This window comes from Dermacentor variabilis, chromosome 9 (genome assembly GCF_050947875.1).
Source record: "Dermacentor variabilis isolate Ectoservices chromosome 9, ASM5094787v1, whole genome shotgun sequence".
NCBI classification, from domain to species: domain Eukaryota; kingdom Metazoa; phylum Arthropoda; class Arachnida; order Ixodida; family Ixodidae; genus Dermacentor; species Dermacentor variabilis.
The window spans coordinates 38,809,227-38,831,318 of record NC_134576.1 but is presented as its reverse complement, the minus strand read 5'-3'; the positions used below and the strand labels follow the sequence as shown (position 1 = coordinate 38,831,318).

Here is a 22,092-nt window from a genome sequence, read left to right as displayed (position 1 = left end):
CTGGACAATACCAGCGGCTTTAAGTGCAGTAATTGCTGTCAAATAGCGGTGTCGTGCCCAATTGAGCTCTATGACAGTGTTAAACGCGCACTGTGCTGCTTTGTGCGACTTCAGGCTTCTTTCTGTGTCTCGTTGCGATTGATGCTGTCTGGGGATGTCGAACTTAATCCTGGACCTGCAGATTCTGTGTTAGACATTGCACGCAGGATAGAAGCAGGCCAAACTGCAATGTTGGTCGAACTTAAGGGAATAAAAGAGAAGCAGGACGCCACAGACGTTGAGGTGAAATGCCTTAAGGACAGAGTCGCCACTCTCGAGTCCACCCTTAGCCTACGTGAAACCTTTGGGACAGACACTCCTGACAGCATCCAGTCATTTTCACGCCAGTTAAAAACCATAACTTCAAAGTGCGAGGACGCCGAAAACAGACTACGTAGGTCAAATTTACTTTTTTTGGCATCAGCAATGAGTCCGGTGAAGATTGGACGACTTCAGTGCAAAAAGTCATCAAACTCTGCGCTGCAAGGCTGGAGCTTACTTTATCAAGCGACCAGTTTGAACGAGTGCACAGAATTGGTCGATTCGCTCATGACAAATGCAGGCCAATAATCACTAAGCTTGTCACATTTGAAGACAAACAGAACATTTTGGCTTCTGCAAGGCAGCTAAAAGGCTCCCGCTTATCTGTCCGCGAGGATTTCGCGCGAAGCACTCGCTTAGCAAGAAAAGAACTGCTAGAATATGCAAGAGCGCAGGACAAGCCGTGCAAACTTTCACTTGACAAGATGCGCATTAACAACAAGGAGTACATGTACGATGTTGATAGAGACACCGTCGTATTATGTAGCAGATAGCTAAAGAAACCTACGGGTGCATAGATCCCTAAACTGCCCCTTATACTGACTCATCTCGCTTGCTCACAATATCGTACACTAACATACGCAGCATACTAAATAAGCGTGATATATTTTGTTCCTTTATAGAAGATAGCAATCCCGACATTTTAGCTCTAACAGAAACATGGCTGCACGACGATGTTTCAGATAGTGAAATTTTTATAGAAAATGACATATTCAGCATATATCGGCATGACCACAATGATAAAAGGGGCGGTGGTGTCTTGCTTGCAATAAATAAAAGGATTGCTTCTTATGAAGTTGACACCTCATCATCACTTGAGATTATCTGGGCTGCCTGTCAAACCATTTGTGGAAACCTATTAGTTGGTGTCTGTTACCGCCCCCCTGAATTGTCCCTTCCATTTGCTGATAAACTACGCGAAAGCATTGTTACTGCCATGCGGAAATGTTCAACTAGTTATGTTTATCTGCTTGGCGGTTTCAATTTTCCCCAAATCAATTGGCCATGCTTGTCATCGTCGTGCAAGCACGCAACTGATTTCATTGAATTAACCTTGGACTTAAATCTTTCTCAGGTAATCAATCAACCCACCCGTAACAACAACCTTTTAGATTTGGCACTAACTACCGCACCTGAAACCGTGTGTCCTGTGCTAATTTCTGATGGTTTTAGTGACCATAAGCTGCTTCAGCTGACGCTCCGAATACCCATGTTATTTACTGGGTTTCAATATAAAAAAATACGGGATTACAACAAAGCTAACTACGTTTCCATCAGCACTGAACTTCAGTTATTTCTCAGTGATTCATTCTTGCCGTCTTTTTCCCAACGTTCTGTTAACAAATACTGGGTACTTTACAAAGACAAATTACTCGCTCTAGCCAACAAATATATTCCGTATGTTTCGGCAGCGAACGACAAGTCTAAACCATGGTTCAATAAAAAAATTCGAACACTGCGTAATAAAAAAAAACGTCTGTACCGCAATGCTATAAATCGTGCAAGCGAGTCCTCATGGAGCAAGTACAAAAGTTTACTTAGTGAGTACACTTTAGCCTTACGCACTTCTAAAGACAAGTACTTCGCTCACGACTTACCTTCTCTCCTGAAGACTAATCCGCGAAAATTTTGGCAAACATTAACACCCGGTCACACTTCTGATATTTCTCTGCTAGACGACAAACAACAACCTCTTTCAGACGGGGAATGTTCATCACTATTTAATGCATATTTTTCTTCTGTTTTTACAAGGGGAGACCATTCCGATATTCCAGTGGTTCCGGATTACGATTACCCATTTATGGCACCCATAAATATCTCAACTGAAGGCATTGTTAGCCTCATTAACGGACTTAAAACCACATCTGCCTGTGGTATTGACAATATTAACACTAAGCTATTAAAAACACAGTATCTACTTCAAGTATCATTCTGTATCATATCTTCAAGCAGTCCTTGTCGTCTGGTGTCTTGCCCGTTGACTGGAAGATTGCGAAGGTTGTCCCCATTTTTAAAACTGGAGATAGAGATAGGCCTGAAAACTATCGCCCAATATCGCTAACATCTGTGTCATGCAAACTATTCGAACACATAATCGCCTCGCACATTTACACGCACCTAGAAAAAAATTACTTTTTCTTTCAGAAACAGCATGGCTTCAGGAAAGGTCTATCTTGTGAAATACAGTTACTAGAGTTTACCACCGATCTACACAGCAGTATGAACAACAGTCAACAAATAGACGCCATTTTCCTGGACTTTTCAAAAGCATTTGATCGCGTTGCCCATTGCCGGCTCATTTCTAAAATATCTCATCTAGGTATCGACTCACTAACACTTTCTTGGCTTAAAAAGTTTTTATCGCTTCGTCGCCAATTTACCGTTGTTAACGATTGTCCTTCTCCTATCACTGAGATCACCTCTGGTGTACCACAGGGGAGTGTTTTGGGGCCTCTGCTTTTCCTAATATTTATTAACGACCTACCTTCACACATTTCTACCTGCGTACGACTGTTCGCCGACGATTGCGTTGTTTACCGACCAATTAATTCCATTAACGACCATACCGCCTTGCAGCATGACCTTCACATTATTACCGACTGGTGTAATACTTGGAAAATGTCTCTTAACCCTTCCAAATGTAATAATATATCGTTCTCACGCAAGTGCACTAGCTCCATATTCACATACACCATAAATAACACGAATCTGTCACGTACCACTACCTACAAATACCTTGGTGTAAACCTGACTAGTAACCTTTCTTGGTCTCCGCATATCACTACAATTTGCGCAACCCCATCTAAAACCCTTGGCTTTCTGAGGCGCAACTTGCAAAATTCATCTGCTGTCGTGCGTAAATTAGCATACCTGACATTCGTACGCCCGCAATTATAATTTGCATCCGTTGTGTGGTCACCACACCAAGAATACTTAATAACCATGCTGGAACGCATCCAGAACAGAGCTGCCCGATATATAACTCGGAATTTTGATCGAAAGTCAAGTATAACGCAGATCAAGCTCGATATTTCTTTACAGCCCCTAGACATCCGCCGCAAGATTGCTTTGCTCTGTCTATTACACAAATATGTTCATTCCGATAAACCATGCATATTACCCCTCGAAACCCCCGTCCGTACGTCCTCAAGATTACATAATCATTTTAGCTTCAAGCGCATTTTCGGTAAAACCACTGCTTTCAATTTATCTGCTGTACCTCGTGCCACATCCCACTGGAATGGTCTTCCCGATGATATCGTCACGATAACTGATCGTAAAATATTTTGTGAACGCCTGTGCGTGCCTTTTACATAATCTCCTTTCTTTTATATATCTGCTATGCTTGATCATGCTATACTTTGTTTTGTTTTTTAGTTCAGCCACTGTACAGTTGTCTTAGGTTTATTTTTGAGTTGTTTCCATTGTACTTAACAGTTCTTTGTTACATTGCCCCCCTTACTCAATGCCCGACCGGGCCTGTAAGGTGTTTTTAAATAAATAAATAAATAGGACTCCTTAGAAAGTGCATGGGGCAGATTATAGCAGGGGCGGGCCAACTGAAATTTGAGGGTGGGTGAACTTGAAATATGGGGTGGGCCAACTGAATTTTAAACAGCTGGCCAACTTGAAATTTGGACATGGGCCAACTGAAATTTAGCTGCGCCAACTAAAACATAGGGGTGGTCCAAACTGAAATTTCGGCGTGGCCTAACTGAAACTTGGAGCTGGCCAATTTTGGGGGTCGGCCAATTTAACTTTAGGGGTGCGCCAGCTTGGCCGCCCAATTTGCACGTGGGCCAACTTAATTTAGGGGTGTGCTTACCATTACTTGGGCAACTCCAGTAGAGTTTCTTCAGTCTTCTTATATGATACCACAAGGAAAGCGTCATGGCTTGCGCAAGAAGTAGTGGGTGCACAACATTGGCCGAAATAACTTTGTTCCGACAAATAACAGTGTTGTTTGCTAGGTGAGGCGCCTCTCTTATTGCTCGTATCACGTATTGCGTTCTTTAAGTTCTTTATTATGTTTTGAATTGGGCTGCCACGCACGCATGAATGGGCGACAATCATTATTTGGTTTTCTCGCGGACACAGGAAATGTGCAGAAGTTGTTCACATGATCGCGCACGCTTGCTTGCACTGAAATTGCACAACCATGCTATTCAGTTTAGAGACCGCAGCGCAAAACCTACTTTCACGTTAAGACGAATACATGGACGGAAGATGCACTTATGACTAATTCCGTATGAGAAGGTACGCTGAATATTATAGCTGCGGTGGACATGCACGCACAGACAAGAAAAGAAAGCCAAACAAAGAGAGATGTGCAACAAGCAAAACTAGATCAGATGCACAAAATGAAGCAAGTGGTAGAAAAAAAGTGCCTGGAGTAAAGAACTCGCTGCAAAGCTCCTTTTACATCAGTGTTCTCCATTTACACAGCTTAAAGAAGAAACCAACCTCATCATAAACGTTACATTCAGCATTCTCGATGCTGTTGTCATGATTTTTCAAATTTTCTACACCACTGGGGCACGCACTTGGCCCAAAATTATGCGCCTCCATCGAATGCTCGGCATGTACGCAGCAGCCAAGGAGAAAGAGCGTGTCGTGTGCAGCTCGCGCGCGATGAGAATCGAGGAGGAAAGCGCCGGGGGGAGGAGAATGGTGCTAATTCAAATTATCAAGAGGCTTTAAGCGCGCCCCGCTGGCGCTGGGAGTAACCAGTCTCCCTCATTGGCAACCAGGAGCAGCAAGCCTACGCTCAAAACGCTCTCACCTTCGCGGTATACCACAATACAACACCTTGCTTCCACGGGCGGCCACAGGTGGCGCTGCATGTACGAGTGACCATGCGCTCCCAATGTCGCGTTCCAATCCGTGAGCGCTATACATATAATTTCCCATATGCAGCGGTGGAACGGCTGCACTAATTGCGCCAAACTACGCCGAGAGCGAGCCTTTCAGCCACCCTGCGCCAAAACGACATTATAGCGAAAAATTGCGCCGAGCCTGCGCCAAAGTATGCATAAAAGCGAAACCCTCCTTCCGTCGATGTTTCGCAGCTAGCAAAACTGAAATCAAAACCAACAGCCCGCTATCATCTTCAGCATAGGGAGAAGCAGAGGCCCGTCGAATAAGTCTCTCACGCAATACGCCATGCGCAAAACGCCGACAATGCCGCTGTCGCCAAAGCGGCGAAGCTGAGGCGGATTCGGGCAATGACTCTTCTCGTCAGCGCCTATGCACGTGCTGTTATGTTTGCGTTCTTAATGGTGATTTAACGCTTCTGTCAGCCTTCAGCGGTGTCTTGATACAACTGTTCCGTTGCTGGGTTCTTTACCACGTACACAAAACTCGCCAGGCGCACACATAGTTTCCGGTGATGCTTCATGAGCAAGCGCGGCGGCGGCGGTACATCGCGAATGTTCGACGGAGAAGATCGCACTTTGTTTACTGCAGTTTTGGGGCGATTACTGTGCTCTTTTTTTTTCATGATCTCGCCGCGCCTTTAGTGAACTCTTCCACGCTGAAAATTAGCTTATGGGGTTTTACGCACTAAAACCACGATCTGATTATGAGGCCCGCTGTAGTAGAAGACTCCGGAAATTTGGATCACCTGGGGTTCCTTAACCTGCACCTAAATCTAAATATACGGGTCTTTTGCCGCCGTGGCCAGGCTTCGATACCACGACCTCGCGCTCAGCAGCCAAACACCATAGCCACTAAGCAACTACGGCGGGTCGTTTAAGCTTGATCTCCTCGTATACTATTCAGAAGATACAATAAACACTAGGTTATTGTTACTAATGAGACGCGAAAAAAAAAGAAAGATGCGTAAAGCTAAGGCAGGGAATGCGGAGTGAAGCAAAGAAGCGCTTATTGTGTTTAGGCGCTTTGAACAAAGGGTCCCATTTTAAAAAGCGGGTGACGGCGCCATCATAAAAGCGTCACGCAATCAACCATACATTGCATGGAATCGGCTGTCTAGGTGAGTCTAGGAGATAAGTGACTAGTTGGGGTAGGTGACTGTCAACGCCCCGTTTGAAAATGGGTGCGAATAAATCATCACAACCTCACGTTTACGTCTACGGTTACACCGTAATCCGCAACACCGCAATTTGGAGACAAACTAAAATTTTCTCATTCGGTCACCACTGGCGCAGGTACCCCGCACTAGACGCAACCATGACCTCCATCCTGGACTCTGCGATGGACCAGTACTCGTGGATGGATGACGAGACATGGCAGCGGGCCGAGCGGAGGATCCGCCAGCTCCGCGTGGTGCTAGGGCCTCCGCCCGCGTTGTCGAAGCACGAGGCCGTGCAGAGGCGCTATAAGCACGCGAAGCCACTGCCCGACTCCATGTCATTCGCCGCCTGGATACTGGAGAATCGTGCCGCGGAGTTGGTGGCGCGCGCTGGCGAACTCGCGGAAGAAAGCGGGACCCCTTCTAAGGGAACGTTCGACCCAGACGCGGTAAGAGTTAATTTCCCTTCCACACCTTGCCAGGTTTCGTTACCGTGCGCGCTCCGGCTTGGCTGTTCCCTTGCCGAACAGGCCAGCCAATCAGAGGATCGCGCGTACCGCGCGCGGCGCTCGTTTCCTCGACACAAACAGATGGCGCTCGCCTCCGCGCATCCGCGGCGCCGGCTGTGCCGTGGAAAGAAAGAAAATGAACGATAAAGCTCGCCTTTGTACATCCGCTGCTGCACGGTAATAAGGAAGTGAACACTTCTTGCGGATAGAATGGGAGCTGAATTGCGCTACGTACGTATGCGCAGGCTACCTCTATAACCATGATGCCTCCAAAACGTCTGTCGTTCTTGCTAGTAGTCAGCAGCTCCATTTAACAAAAGGCTCGGTGCAATTTGTGTGTGTGTGTGTGCGTGTGCGTGTGCGTGTGTGTGTTCGTTGTGCGTGTGCGTGTGTGTGCGTGTGCGTGTGCGTGTGTGTGTTCGTTGTGCGTGTGCGTGTGTGTGTGTTCGTTGTGCGTGCTTGTACTCGTGTTTCGATTCCTGATGCAGTAACACAAAGCTTCACTGCATATAGATTACCACTCGTTGGATCTGCTGCATATTTTGACACTTAGTAGCTTCCTATTCCGTCACGCCCATAGTATTAATATGGCAGCGGGCCGAGCGATAGAAGCCAAGCTGCCAATAGGAAACAAGGCTAAACAAACAAAGTGTAAGTTCGGATTAAGTCTTATAAGTGTATCGTACATCTGGTTTTTCTTGTTTCCTTTTAACAACTAAACAAATAAAACTGGCTGGAAGACGGTATATATTCTAACTAAACGATGACGCCAGTGTAACAGTGCTACTTTCCACCGCGAAATACGGCTTTCGAACTGACATCTTCTTCAAAAACGTAAACCGTGATAGAACACTACTCTCACCACGTCCGCATTATATGACCTATCTTACAGTGGGAGTAAAAGCTGTGCTACCAGTTCTGACTGATCAATTACCCCTTTTATGAGCGTAATATTAATTATTGGGTCGGAAAATGTACATCATTTTAAGGAAAAGGGAACATTGATGTCCCCTCAAATTTTGTGCCAGAGGCTTAGCCCCGGTGCGTACGCTTCATGTAGGGCATTTCTATGCATTATTGTTTTCATGTGGGTTTTCTTTACGTAGAAGACGTTATCAAAAGTACGTATCTAGACCTTCGTTGTCAAATGTCAATGAACAAAGTAATTACACTGCACAACTTTTTGACACCAAGGGTAAGTGTAACTCGGAGCTTGTATAAATGAGTGCACTGCTGACATTGTGTTCAGTAGATTACCACTTACCTAAATTATTTTGGTATCACTTTCTGCCTTGAGCCAGATGTTTTGTTAGAAGGCCAGTCCATAGTTTTTACTGAAAACATTGCTGTCGCGGAAAGTCGAAGTTTCGCAGCTTCTAAACGTCTATATCTTTCCCAGCGGGGCAATGACTCGCTTATTGCAGTAAGCGGCCACAATAGGCATCTGAATCTCGCGGACACTTGCCTTAGCAGCAAGACGTGTATGTTTCATTTTATTTTTTTCACTCCATTGTGTGGCTGCTGTGTACAACGCCCGCTCAGGATCTATGACTTAACCTTGCCCTACCATCGAAAAGGTTTGAAAAAACACTGTTTGGCCAAACAAATTTTTCAACGCTTCGCGCCGCCTTCTATGATACCCTATGTTCTCACCCTTCCACTTCTTACATTCATAAGCGCAACAAGCGCTGTTGCGCTAGTAATTATATGGACACTACTGGTGCATTTCTGTTGTTGTCGTCACCGTTATGTTTCGTGTAAACTTCAAGTGCCACAACATCGTGGTCGCCCGCCTTATGATGGGGGCGCTAATGAGAGCATGCGAGGGTGAGCCCAGGATTCTGGCTTGATTTCGCGCGCGCAAGAGAAGGCAAAGAGGTAGCGCGCTGTCTTCTACGTGCGCAGGGCACCGTGGGGGCGTAAAACTTCGGCGGCGGCTGCGTATGGGTAGTCTTGAAATCGATTTGCAATGGATACAAAGTCTAGGCGCTACAAGGGCTGACTGCTTCGTGTGCGCTGCGTTCTCGCCGCTTAATTAGCGTGGAAGCGAGAGGCAACACGAAGTTCCATTCGCTCACTGCTGCTGCCGCTCTTCCTCAAGCTAGCGTCTTGACAGCGAGTGTCCGCGGTCATCGAGCGAGACGTGTTCATGTTTACGTGTGTGTTCGTGACACCACCCTTGTTAATTTAGTTAGTAAGCGAATGTTTACAATGTTACTGAGACGACAGGCTTGTATTTCAGGCGCATCGTCAACGCTTCGCTCGAGGATAGCTCGCGCGCTCGGTGCCTGACGCTAGATCAACAGACCTGTCTCCGCACCGATCTTGCTGTTAATGAAACCGCGGTACATATTTGGTGGAGGTTGCTAGGCTTTCCCCAACCCTGGAACTCAGTAGTCAAAAGTTGCCGTCCATAATGCCTGACGACGCAAGACAAACATGACCGCCGGCTTCGCCCACACTTCTATGTTCCGGCTCGCTGCGTCAAAAACGACGTCGACGATTGGCTGTCATCCTACGAAAGCGTGAATGCCCACAACAAATGGGACGATACTCATAAGTTGAACAACAAGGTCTTCTACTTCACGGGTGTCGCGAACATGTGGTTCTGTAACCAGGAATCTGACCTTCGCAACTGGTCCGACTTCAAGACGAGTTTCACACATGTTTTCGGTCGCCCTATGGTATGAAAGCTTTGTGCCAAAGAGCGCTTGCGCTACCGTCACCGACAGCCCGGTGAGAACTTCACCATCTAAATAGAAGACGTTGTCAACCTGTGTAGGCGCGTCAATGCAGCAATCCGATAAGACCCGTCACGTCTTGAAGAGTGAAGGCGACGCCTTTCAAATGATCTTATCAAAAAAACCCTCAAACCGTGGTCGAAGTCGCTGACCTTTGTAAGAGTTGTGATGAACTCCGCACGCAACGTCTCCTGACCCGGCTTTTTTCCACACATGATGCCTCTGTTTCGAGCATAACCGGAATTCCTGACCAATGGCTTCCTGCTTTGCGAGATTAAGGAGTTCATTCGTGCCGAAGTCGCTCGGCAGCTATGTGCTTACTACCATTCTAAGCCCTACGCCATCGTTGACCGCAAGCCTGCGACCAATAACACAGGAGCAAGTATCTGAGGCGCTTCCGTCCGCTCGTGCACCGCCACTGGTGCCTGCATCTATAACCTACGCCGAAGTTCTACCGCGGCCCCTGCCACCGACGTTCTTGCCACCACTGCCCGCTGTACCACCACGTCGACTTCCTCCCACGTTTCTGATCAGGTTACCAGCAAGCAATAGACCATGGCGCCCTCGCGACAATCGCCTTATATGCTTCTATTGTGGCATCCCTGGTCAGGTGGCACGCTTCTGCAGACGTCGCTCACGGCTTCAGCAGCTTACCAGCCTGGATCAGCCTACACCTCTCCAGTTCCGTTCTTCTCGTCGCCTCCTGAATGACACCCGACTTCCCCACGCACCGCCAATTCTTCTGCCCATGGTCGCTGCTCGCTATCTCCATGAAGTCGTTCGCTTTCCTCAATGTGTTGTCGTCACACTCCAACCGAACAGCAGGAAAACTATAGTGGCCGCAGTTCCTGAGGCAAGAACTCCGTCCGTGTCGAACAGCACATGGCCTCGCTACTCCGCGACGAACGTTGTCGAAGTATGTGTAGACGCAATTTTTTGCACTTGCACTAGTCGAAACAGAAGCCGCCGGTTCTTTATTAACCGACAGACTTTGTTGCTCGCTCAAAACAGTAATGACACCCTTGTCTGCACTGGCCCTCCGCACAGCAAGAGCACACATTACCCCTCTTGCATCATGAACTGCTCGTATCACCATTCGAGGACTTAGTACACAGTCGAATATGTTGTTGTCTGCATGTTCATACGAAATCATCTTAGAGTGGTACTTCCTTTCCGGGCGCAAGGCCGTTATTGAATGTTCTCGCCCCGAAGTCGAATTTGCACCTCTTCTTAACACCCAATTAGATTATCCTGGTGATTCCATTGAAAAACTGCTCGTTTCTGATGACACTACTATACCTCCGCACTCATCTCTGATTGCGACTACTTGCTCCAACTGTGCTACAGATGTCATTGTTCTTTTTACGCCGTTGCATATGTTTATTCATCGACTATGTTCTCTTCCCTTCGCTGTTACCACTGCCAACGGAGGCTTCACTCATATGCTCCAACGGGTGTGCCTCGCCCCTCACTTTGCGTCGTGGTGAGCGCCTTCAACATCTTGAGCCTATCGACTCGGTGACCATCTTCGAAGCACCTCTCGATGGCATCTGCTCCGAGATCAGCATACTGGCTTGTTACCCTACTTCACACAGTCTACACAGGTCGTCTTCGACAGTTCTATGGATGTCCTCCTAAGCACTAGTCGACGTTCCAAGCTCCTCAACCTTATTCGCAAACGCGCTTCTGCATTCGACTGCCAACCAGAAACTTTGGGCCTCATATCGACAGTCTATCAAAAGATCGATACGGGCACCCACGCTCCGCTGCGTCAGCGACCTCCTCGCATGTCACCCACGGATCCCCTTGTTATTGAAGACCAAGACAGCGATATGCTCCAGCGCAAAAAAGATGGATCCATCCGGTTTTGCGTGGACTATTGTCATTGTAACAAGATAGCATGTAGAGACGTGTATGCTTTGCCGCGCATTGACGACGCTCGCGAGTATTTGCAAGGCACGCAGTACTTTTCCTCACTCGGCTTAAGTTCCGGCTATAGGCAAGTGCCCACGGCTCCGACCGATCGCTCAAAAGCTGCTTTTGTAACGCCAGACGGCCTGTAAGAATTTAACGTTATGCCGTTTTCCCTTGGCAATGCCCCAGCTACTTTTGAACAGATGCTGCACAATCTCCTAGATGGGATAAAATGAAAGACGTGCTTATGTTACCTTGATGAGATGGTCGTCTTTTCTCTTGACTTCGCCACTCATCTGCGCCGTGTCTCGAGCAGGTCTTGCAATGCTTACATAGCGCGGGTCTCTAACTCAATATGAAGAAATGTTGCTTTGGAACCAAGCAATCACCGACACTTGGACACGTGATTTCTAAGCATGGAATTTTGCCCGACGCTTTGACACTTCTCGCCTTCACCGATTTCCCGAAAACGACGTCCCCGAAATAACTCCGAAGCTTCATCGGGCTCCATTCATACTTTCGTCGTTTCACCAGGAATTTTGCTAATTGCTCTGTTGAACCAACTCCTGCGAGGCGACACTGGCCTTTCAACCTAGTCCCCAGCTTGGGACGCCGCGTTTCCAACATTGCAGCGTCTGTTGACATCGCCGCCTGTACTGCGCCAGCTCGATCCCATGGCTGCCACAGAAGTCCACACGGACGCCAGTGGCGTCGGTCTCGGTGCTGTACTCGCTCGGCGTAAAAGTGGATGCGGCTAATGAGTAGTAGGCTACGCGAGCAGGACACTAGCCTAGTCCGAAGCTAATTGCCCCGCCACAAAAAAGAATTAATTAGCTATCATTCGGGCTATTAGAAAATCTCTACCATACCCGTACAGCCGTCTCCTCGATGTCGTTACCGCTATCACGCTCTATGTTGGCTGTCGACATTGAAAAACAAATCAGGCCGCCTTGCCCGCTTGGCCCTCCGGTTACGGGACTTCGACATGCGCGTTGTCTATCGGTCTGGCCGCATACACACGGGCGCGAGGCTCTCTCTTGCTCGGCCACATCGAGTGACATGCCTTGTCTTTCCGTCATAAACTTAGTGTTTTCGTCACCAGTGCTGGTCGATGTGGCGGCGGAGCAGCGCAAGCATCCGTGGATTGCAGCTTTGTTCGACTGCTTTTCTGACTCGCCCGCGACTCGGCCTTCGCGTGCCGTCAAGCTTCTCACTTTGCGGTACGGGATGGACCGCTCTATCGCCGCAAGTGCGCCTCCAACGATCGCAAGTGCCTGTTCGTCTTCCCTCGCCATCTCCGCGCAGACGTATGCTCCGCTTTCCATGCCGACCCGCAATGCGCCCACGCTGGCCTCTTCAAAACTTACACCAGGCTCCTCTTGCGCTTTTATTTCCGGAGATCTACACATTTCTTCAGAAGTACATCCGTTCATGTTCAGCATGCCAACGCCGCAAGTTTTGTGCTAACCATGCTTCTGGTCCCTGGCAGCAAATTTGGTGCCCATCTCGACCATTCGACCGCGTCAGCATCGACCACTGCGGCCCTCTACATTGCACAACTGCTGGGTATCGTCGGAATAGTGTTGCCATACATCACCTGACGCGTTATGCCGAAACAGCTGCCCTACCAACCGCCACAGCACGCGACGCTGCGTCCTTCATCATGCAACACTTCGTACTTGGCCATGGTGCGCCCCGGGAGTGACAAAGGACGCGTCTCCCTTTCGGAGGTAGTTAACGCGCTCCTTACTGCATACGGCACTGTCCATCACACCGTTGCTGCCTATCACCCACAGACTAGCGGCATGACTGAGCGATTCAGGCGCACTTTGGACGACATGCTACCCATCTACATTGCGTCCGACCACACCCAGCAGGACCTCGTTTTGCCATATGTGACCTACGCCTACAGCACCGCCTCACAGGCTATGACGGGATTTTCCCATTCTTTCTCGTACATATGGCCGCGAACATTCGTGTACGCTTGACCCGATTCGCCCTTACTGACCTAACCCATCCGATTGCACACCGCCTTCGGAAGCTTCCAGACACGCCAAGGAATGCCGCCAGCTCGCCCTCTCTTTACAACTGAAGAGCAGTGGCAGTAAATGTTTCGTCGCGAGGGCGACCGGCCCAGCTGCGCATATCAGTCGGACTCTTTAGTCTGTCTCTGGATACCTTCGATTACTCCCGGTTTTTCCTCTAAACTCCTCGTCAAGCACCACCAAGTATCGCGTCGGTGCAACAGCCATCCCCTGTCAATTTCCTCGTCGAGCCACTCACGCCGTCGGCTGAGTTAAGGTGGCGCGCACGCGAGACGGTCCATGTGCAGCGGCTCAAAGCTTACTACGACCGGCTCATTTTCGCCGCCAGGTTGGCACTCTTTTCTCTGGGAGCAGTTGTAGGGAAGATGGCAGGCGTGTACTTCAGGCGCATCGTCAACGCCTCACTCGAGGACAGAGCCCACACGCTTGGTGCATAACGCTCGATAAGCAAACCTGCATGCGTGTCTTTCATGCTTATTAAATAAACCACTGTACAGCAACTTTATACGGCCGATAAAGCTACTATGCATACTTCCAATACCTGTCTAATCATTTGCTTTCGCAATCAATGGTTTGCCTTTCGGGGGAACCGTGACATTTATCTGTAAATCTAGTGACATATCCAAATCGCAATCTCAGCGCCATTTTTCAATTAACAACGTTCAAATTAATCCTCTTGACAGCTTTCCTTCCGACTGGTTAGAGTTACACTCTCACTAATGGTACTTCTATTTGAATTTTTGTCTCTTTTTCATTCCTTTTCGTCGCCACTTGGATAACTGAAAGTACGAGACCAAATCTCTTTGGAGACTAGAATTGAGCCAGTCAAGTTTGTTTATCAAAACCTTGCTCGGTTGCCTCACCTATCTGCTAAGATCTCCGAAAAACTTGCTTATAATATGCGGGTAATATGTTCACTCGAAGGTAACGCAATGTTCAAGAAATATTAACAAGTTCACACCCAACAAAGAGATTGACCTTCAGTGCAAGTGAAAGACCCTGAAATACCATAGGCCAACCATGTGGGTGAGCGTATTGTGTTTCTGGCTGTTTTGAACACTTCACAGCAGTGTCTTCGCACGTGATACTTCACATTCATCTTTCCCGGAGATCGTTTTACACTTTATTTAAGCAGCACTATAAAGATCCCTACATTAATGCGCCTGCTCTTTGACATCTTTTTGGTCCATGACCAAAATACTCTTTGTGTCCGGCCAGGAAGTGGGTTTTTTAGGGATACTAAACTAGATATACGATCGTAATCGCTGTTTTCAGCTAATTGTTCCTTCTTTTGTTCATGCCTTTTCTTATCAAATTATCACCTTCACTTCCTCCTTTTCTTTTTGTTCCCCTTCTCACACTACCTCAACCCTGAGTAGTAGGCTAAAACACAGTTGCTCTGGATGACCCCTCAGCTTTTCTCCCATACTACGTCTTTAATTATGGCTCCGTATGCAGTAATGAACTTGCGACATTTGTCGGCGCAGTTCATGGACACGGTCCCCAGCGCGGTGCTGGACACCATGCGCCGGCAGCTGCTCGTGTCCCCAGCCATGCTCTTCCCCCCGTTCGTGGTGCCCGACGACCTGCCCTACTCGGCCATAGTGAACTACGCTGCACTGGGTTCCATCACTGCCTCGATGGTTGCACGCCACTTGGACCCTGTGACGGGCGTTTACGACCACCTGGGCATTCGCAAGGAGGCGTGGTACACGCCCCAGAGCAATGAGACCTACTTCAATCTGCTGCGCTGCATTCAACTCCGTCAGGCCTCCTACGAAGGAGTTGACGTCACCAACGAAGAAGCATCTGAGGTGAGCAGTATATGTTTAGGCACTTTTTGAGCGAAGTTCTTCTTGTCTCTTCGACTCATTTTGCGGTTGCTGGTTTCTGCTGCCTTGGGCGATCAACCGGTACGGATATAGTGCTAACCGGGTACCGGATATACTGCCAGCCGCGTCGGCCTCGGGGGGCACGTGATGTATACGAAAGCACACACGGGAGCTCCAACACGAACACGCCGTCGTTGCCATGCTATCGTCGTAATTTCATCGCCTTCGCTCTAATGTGATAATTTCTTCGTTGTCATACAATCGTGATCGTTCCGTCATCTTCACCGAGTCGTCGTCATTGCGTTGTGGTTTCGTCCGGTTTTCGCTCCTGTCGTCACGCTCTTGTAATTCTGTCGTCGTCGCTGGTGTGCACATGTGGTGCGCGTTGCTTTTGTTTTCTACGCCCTGTGTGTTTATAGCGCTCTAAGTTATTCTAAGAATGCATTACGAACTGTCTGCATGCGTTTGCAATGTATTTCTTTTGCACTGGGCTCTTTTCCATGTTTCAATAGGGCACGTGTGGGTGGGTTCCTTCTGCAGCGATAGCTCTACTACTCCAGGCACAAACCCAGGAAAGGCCTCATTCCGTCAGCCTGACCTTCGAACTCATTCAAGATCATACTGGGACTTAGCTTGCCTAATGCGTTGCGGAGGGGAAACGAACAGTTGCTGTCGGCGACGAAGCCTGTAGAGTAAACTGTAACGAACTGCTTTGGTTGGAAATGTGGTTGGTGTACTTTTTGGTGCAGCCACCGCCAGAGGCGCTAGCTGCATCGAAGTACAACCAACCACATTTCCAACCAAAGGTCAGTGGAACCCCTCGCAACGGGTGCTCACGGGAAGACTACAAATTAAGTTGTGCAGGGTGATATGGGCTGGACAAGTTTTGAAGTGAGGCGCACAGTAAAATTGATTATGAAGAACGACTGAGGAATGTGGAAGCAAGTAAATGGGCTGGTAGAGTGTTGAGGTATTTGTACAGAAGAAACACTGATTCACAGTGGAGGAAAGGAAAATAACTAGGAAGCTTACCATCAAGTATGCGGCCTGCAGGGTGAGCAACACAGCAAAAAAGAACAAGTGTAAAGTCAGAGAGGCTGAAATAATATCATGGGTGACGGTAATTTGGAAAATAAACCTGCCGTGAGTAACTACTTCAAAAGAAAAATACGAAATCAGGAAAGAAACAATTTATGATAACTCAAAGGAAAGCTAAATTATGGGGTTTTACGTGCCAAAACCACTTTCTGATTATGAGGCACGCCGTAGTGGAGGACTCCGGAAATTTCGACCACCTGGGGTTCTTTAACGTGCGCCTAAATCTAAGTACACGTGTGTTTTCGCATTTCGCCCCCATCGAAATGCGGCCACCGTGGCCGCTCAAAGGAAAGCTATTACTTTTCGAAGCGAGATCGGGATGCCTTTGAACACGCACCTATAATGCGAGATATAAGAAGGAAGAAGAAGCATGTGCTTGCTGCGGTAAAGCTAGGGAAACGACGGAGCATGTTTCATTAGAATGTGTATATCTGCCCAGCGGTCGATTTAGGCACCAATAGACTCCTTGAAGGCCTTGGGTTCAGCGAGAGCAGGAGAAAAATAAACATGCCCGCAATAGAGATCAGTAAGAGGCGATTGGAAGACAGGTGGAAGAGCAGTAGGGAAACGACAAAAAACGGAGACGTACAAAAACAATGTTCACGATAGGGGTCAGAAAATTTGGTTATGGAAATTCATCGTTCTTGTTTTTCTTTTTTTTCTTTTTTTTTACCTAGGTAGGACATTAGGCACTATAATAGCAAGAGCTTGTGGCGCAACCCACCACCACGTTCCAAAGGGAACGCTCATAACATCCATCCATCCATCCATATACTGTACGCTGTCGGCGCGAACAAGGACGGCTCCGAGTAGCGTCTTTGTCCTTTCCCAAAGCAAGCAAAAACGTGCTACCACTTGACAAACTTGGTTTAACCGCGTTCAATCACGGCAGATTTTTCTGCGTCCTGTGTGTTTATAGCGCTCTAAGTTTTTCTAAGAATGTATTCCCAAATAGCTTACCTATCCATTTTTTGTCGTCACGACGTCATCATGCCGCCATCCTGTGGTTGTCATTTCATTGTCACTTCGTCTCCTTCACGCACCTGTCATCATGTCGTTGTCATTCCACGGTTGTCACGCCGACGTCATCACACCGTGGTTGCCGCTCCATCGCAATCATGCAATCGTCCTCATTCTATCTTCACGACACCGTGGTCGTCATACAGTCCTTGTCGCGACTTCCTTTGGGACTCAGGGTAGTGTATACGTCATCAGTGCTCCAGCCACAGCAATTAGTACGTTCTGGAGTAGAAGCGAGAGAAAGGGGGTGTATTTTACATTTCTTTACACTAGCTCCAGGCATGGAAGCCCACTCCACGTAGGAGCACTACATGTCTGAGCATGTCAGCAGACGTCAGGACGCACACTCTGCACCAAAGGTGTCCGCTTTTAAAGAAGTCGTCTTCCCTAGGTGACTAGACTAGGCAATTTGATGACTGTGCCTTGGCCAATCCCATTCGTCGAATCTTTCGCAAAACACCGGCCATGACGTCGCATCGTTCCGCCGGACCCCGCCTCCAATGTTGTCCGATCGCTCCCGCATACGTGACAACGACGTGGCAAACCAGGGGACGTATTCTGAAACGTTCGCCGCCGCGAAAGTTTCGCCGCCGCGAACGTCACATTCGATAAGCCGACCGCCTGCTCACTCGTGACGTCAGCGTGCACTACCAGCGCGCGCTCTCGAACGCTTCACATCGCACGAGAGATCGCGCCCGGCGAGTGTAGAACGGCTCGGGTGTGTTGTAATCGAGTGCAGAGGCCGTCGCTCGGCTCTGGGCACTGGCCACGGTTGGCTCCGGTCGCTTTATGTAAAGGAAATGAGAGAAAAAAAGTGAGAAATGTTATATTTCAATGAATAATCGCCTGGAAACAACACATGCACCACGCCATCAAAAGCTCTACTATAAGCTACCACCTAACTACCCTGCTAGACTCCACCAGCAACCGAACGCCAAAAGACGTGTTCGCTTATTCAATATATGTCCGGAGCACCGAATGACACCATGACGTTAAAATGACGTAGACAGGAACTACCAGGTGGCGCAAGTGAATTTCCGGTTTTGTCAAAGCAGCCATTCAGCGCGCGCCGCAACGGCGGAGGCGTGGCCAGGGCGAAACTTTCGCGGCGGCGAACGTTTCAGAATACGTCCCCAGGAACTTGATGTGTACGCCGTTTCCATGGAAGCCCCTTTTATCAATTAGTGGTGCTTCGTGACGGTGCGCTTGTCAGGTTCAGGTAGAGTGGTCTTCGCGGTAGTTATCGCTTCCACTGAGGGCGGCGGCTGTTGCCGCCTCGAAGTGAACTCCTTTGTTTGCGCGTCACAGTCTATGTAGGGCTCCGTGGCCGTCTGGGCGCGCGCTGATGAAAGGACTGCCTCGTGGGAAGCGTCCAAGGAATGCGTATTGCTCTTTTGAGACGGAACAGACACCTCCGCCACGGAGAGATTCGACCTGAGGTTGACCGGCTGTCAGGTTGCCCGAAGCTTCGGCGTTCCGTCGCGACCTCGGAGATTGATCTAGAAGTGATAGCTGAAGACACCCCGCAGCTTGGAGTTCCATCATTCGCTTCGTTGTGGCCTTCTCCTTGGGAACGCAAAAACACACACGCGACCACAGGGCACAGGAAAGTGCCGTGCTCGCACCAAGAGCCATCGGATATAGTGAACATACCAATGCACCTGCCCCATCTAATGAAAGCACCAAAGCAGCCATCAAATCCTTAAACCTTTGCTCAAGCCCACAATTTTCAGATTAGACTAGGATTTCACAAGCTTCTCGCAAACTGACACGGAAGGGTCATTCCTTGGTTCAGATCGCCACAAGGCGCGCAAGCACCCGAAATCCGCTTAAGTACACCAGGCTTTGCTTGAACCATTAATTTGGACCCAAAATTTTGAGCCGCCAAAGCGACCGCTCATGTTCCGCTGAGTTCAACTAAGCCAGACTGTCGTGCTGTGTATGACCAAAGTTAAGATACAAAAGAATGCCCTAAATAAATGATAATTGAAATATCATACGCAGCACAAACGCCATGAACAGTCTGTTTGTACTCTGCATCCGTTATTAACGCACGTACTAGTGCCACCGACAGCCTCGTCGACTTCACGGATGTATACTATCAGAACCGCTCTCACTTTGCTGTAAGAACCCTTAACTCATACGTGCGACTTACTCACTAACCTTTCATTTCTTTTGTCCACACTGGACACGCGCGATAGAAACAACAAAAATCTTGTGTAATTTATGCGCTAGAAACTACAAGAAGGTTCACGCTTATTTCCAAATGCCTTCACGCACGCTCTAAACGAAACTCAATATGCTGCGGTCTCGTAAGTACGCGTGTACCAACGCTTTGCTTCTTTGTGCCGCGCAAGACACGTTTTAAAGGAACGGTACAAACAGTTTCCAAAAAATGTTAACTTACACAACGGCGCCTCCAACTAACGCGTTTTGTTGTCATAGGAACAGCTGGAGAAGACTTGCGAAAACTGAACTCATAATCAAGCGCGCCACTACAGGCTTCTAACGAATATCCTGGACTAGACGTTCCAAATGTACCTCACACAAAAAAGAAGTCTATCTGCTTAAAAGGAGAACGACATATCCAGAACAGAAATTTTCAAAATTTTGTGCGCACAAACTTGAACAAAGCGCGAAACTTGCTTATTGAAACAATCTCTAGTCTTGGAGTTCTCAAAATGTCTACCCAAATAAAAAAATGAAGAAACAAACTGTTGTTTCCACAAAACTTCTATCGCCGTTTTCCATTCCAAAGAGCTTACGGTTGCGGCATATTCTTCAGCCGTACTCGAGTTTGGCGTGGTCTGAAGGCTGCTGTTCTCAACCAGGTAATAGAAAGGGCACGTAAGCCCTTCCCCTCACTGCAGACCCCCCAACACTTTACTTGCACATGCAACATGCTTTCTGGGCATCGCGCTACGACTTCACTGCCGCGTATGACCAATTCCCGTCGCGTTAACGCCTCGCTCTCTGTGCCATGCCTAGTAGACCTCGAAAAGAACCCGACGAGGGGAGACGAAATTGTCCCCAGGACTATGCGCACCTTCGCGCCGAACGGCCCTTTCTTCCTCGTCGGGCGGCTCCGACGCTCTCTACACCACTCTATAGCTGGAAATATTCGAAATGACAAACACGCCTTTGGAACTCTTTGACTGCGTTCCCCACAGGGCTTAGCGCTTTTCATTTTATTCGGCCGCGTTACATTCTCTGCCGCATTCCTGACTTTATGGCGCCTCTTTCTCTTAGCACGCTTTCTGGTGTGAATTTCCGAGCCTTCCACTCGTGTGCATCTCCGGCTGATCGGCACTGATATCGTTGGTCATGATTGCCACCTCAACCGCACAGTATGAATGATGTTGCGGGTAAATCGTTCCTGTCATAGCTAGCGCAGAGCTTGAGATAAATCGCGACAATGCAGCCATTTTCATTTGCTCAATGTTTCTCGCGTACCGGGGAGCTGTCCACAACTCGACCGCCCAGCCTACATTCTGATTTAGCGCACTTTTCTGACCGATGCACTGCACAATGGTGCTTTTGTCAAAGGATTCGTGGTATTTTATGGGTTCTTCTGCAAGAGCTACCTTCGCGACGTCCTCCCTTGATAACTGTGCCAAACCGTCTACAGTTGGATTAGCTCCTTCTCTAGTATTCCATTGGCACAGTAGGTCGTCGCGCTCAGTACGGTCTCCATCAGCGGGCTCATCGGCAACTATACGCCACGGTCTACGGAACGGGCATCACCTATGAACGTATGTTTAGGCTCACAAGAATTAGCCTCTCTTCCTGAGCGCCATGGTCTGTGTATCTGGCAGCACCGATGAACGCACATTAAGGCTCACAACGATGAGCCTCTCTTTCTACCATCGGTACAACCGTGGGATACTTCTACGGGTGCCTGACAATTCTGCTGCTTTGCCCTTCAAACTCAACGCCTATCCACCGAAGTAGCACCAAGTCCCCAATTCCAATAAATCTCAACGTCACACACACACACACACACACACACACACATATATATATATATATATAGTCACGTAGTAGCGACGGTAAAGAACACAGTAACAATTTGTGTCAGTACTGTGGACGACGAAACTAATTTTCATTCGGCGAACCTGTGCCCACAAGAACAGGCTACACTTATTGTACAACGATAAGGGCGAACACAGTCGGCGATCGTCGAAACCTCATCTGCCGGTCAGTCGCATCGGTTTTTATATACGAGTCATCGAAGGTTCCAGAGTAATTGCTGTTGCTCGCGTGTCTTCCAGAAATTTGTGCAGAATTTGCGTCGCACACGCATTTACACAAGCTTAGGGGACAACAGAACCATCAACAACATTCGAGAAACTTCCTATATATGCGGGCGGGCGCGTCCCGCGCTGTGCGGTAACATTTTTTATATATATACGGGGAAAACGGCTGACCCGAGAACGATAAACAAAGGCACGTGTCAATATATATATATATATATTGACGTGTGTGTGTGTGTGTGTGTGTGTGTGTGTGTGTGTGTGTGTGTGTGTGTGCGTGCGTGCG

The 22,092-nt window shown here is 48.3% G+C and overlaps 1 protein-coding gene across 1 annotated transcript in view; it reads left to right on the top strand.

Annotated features, from left to right (window-relative positions):
• LOC142558306 (endothelin-converting enzyme-like 1) overlaps nt 1–22,092 on the top strand; it is a 73,936-nt gene that overhangs the window by 47,718 nt on the left and 4,126 nt on the right. Inside the window, exons 5-8 of the mRNA XM_075670455.1 lie at nt 6,531–6,843; nt 13,355–13,453; nt 15,091–15,417; nt 16,185–16,241. Of these exons, the coding sequence (XP_075526570.1) occupies nt 6,531–6,843; nt 13,355–13,453; nt 15,091–15,417; nt 16,185–16,241 (796 nt within the window). The remainder of the gene's footprint in view (nt 1–6,530; nt 6,844–13,354; nt 13,454–15,090; nt 15,418–16,184; nt 16,242–22,092) is intronic.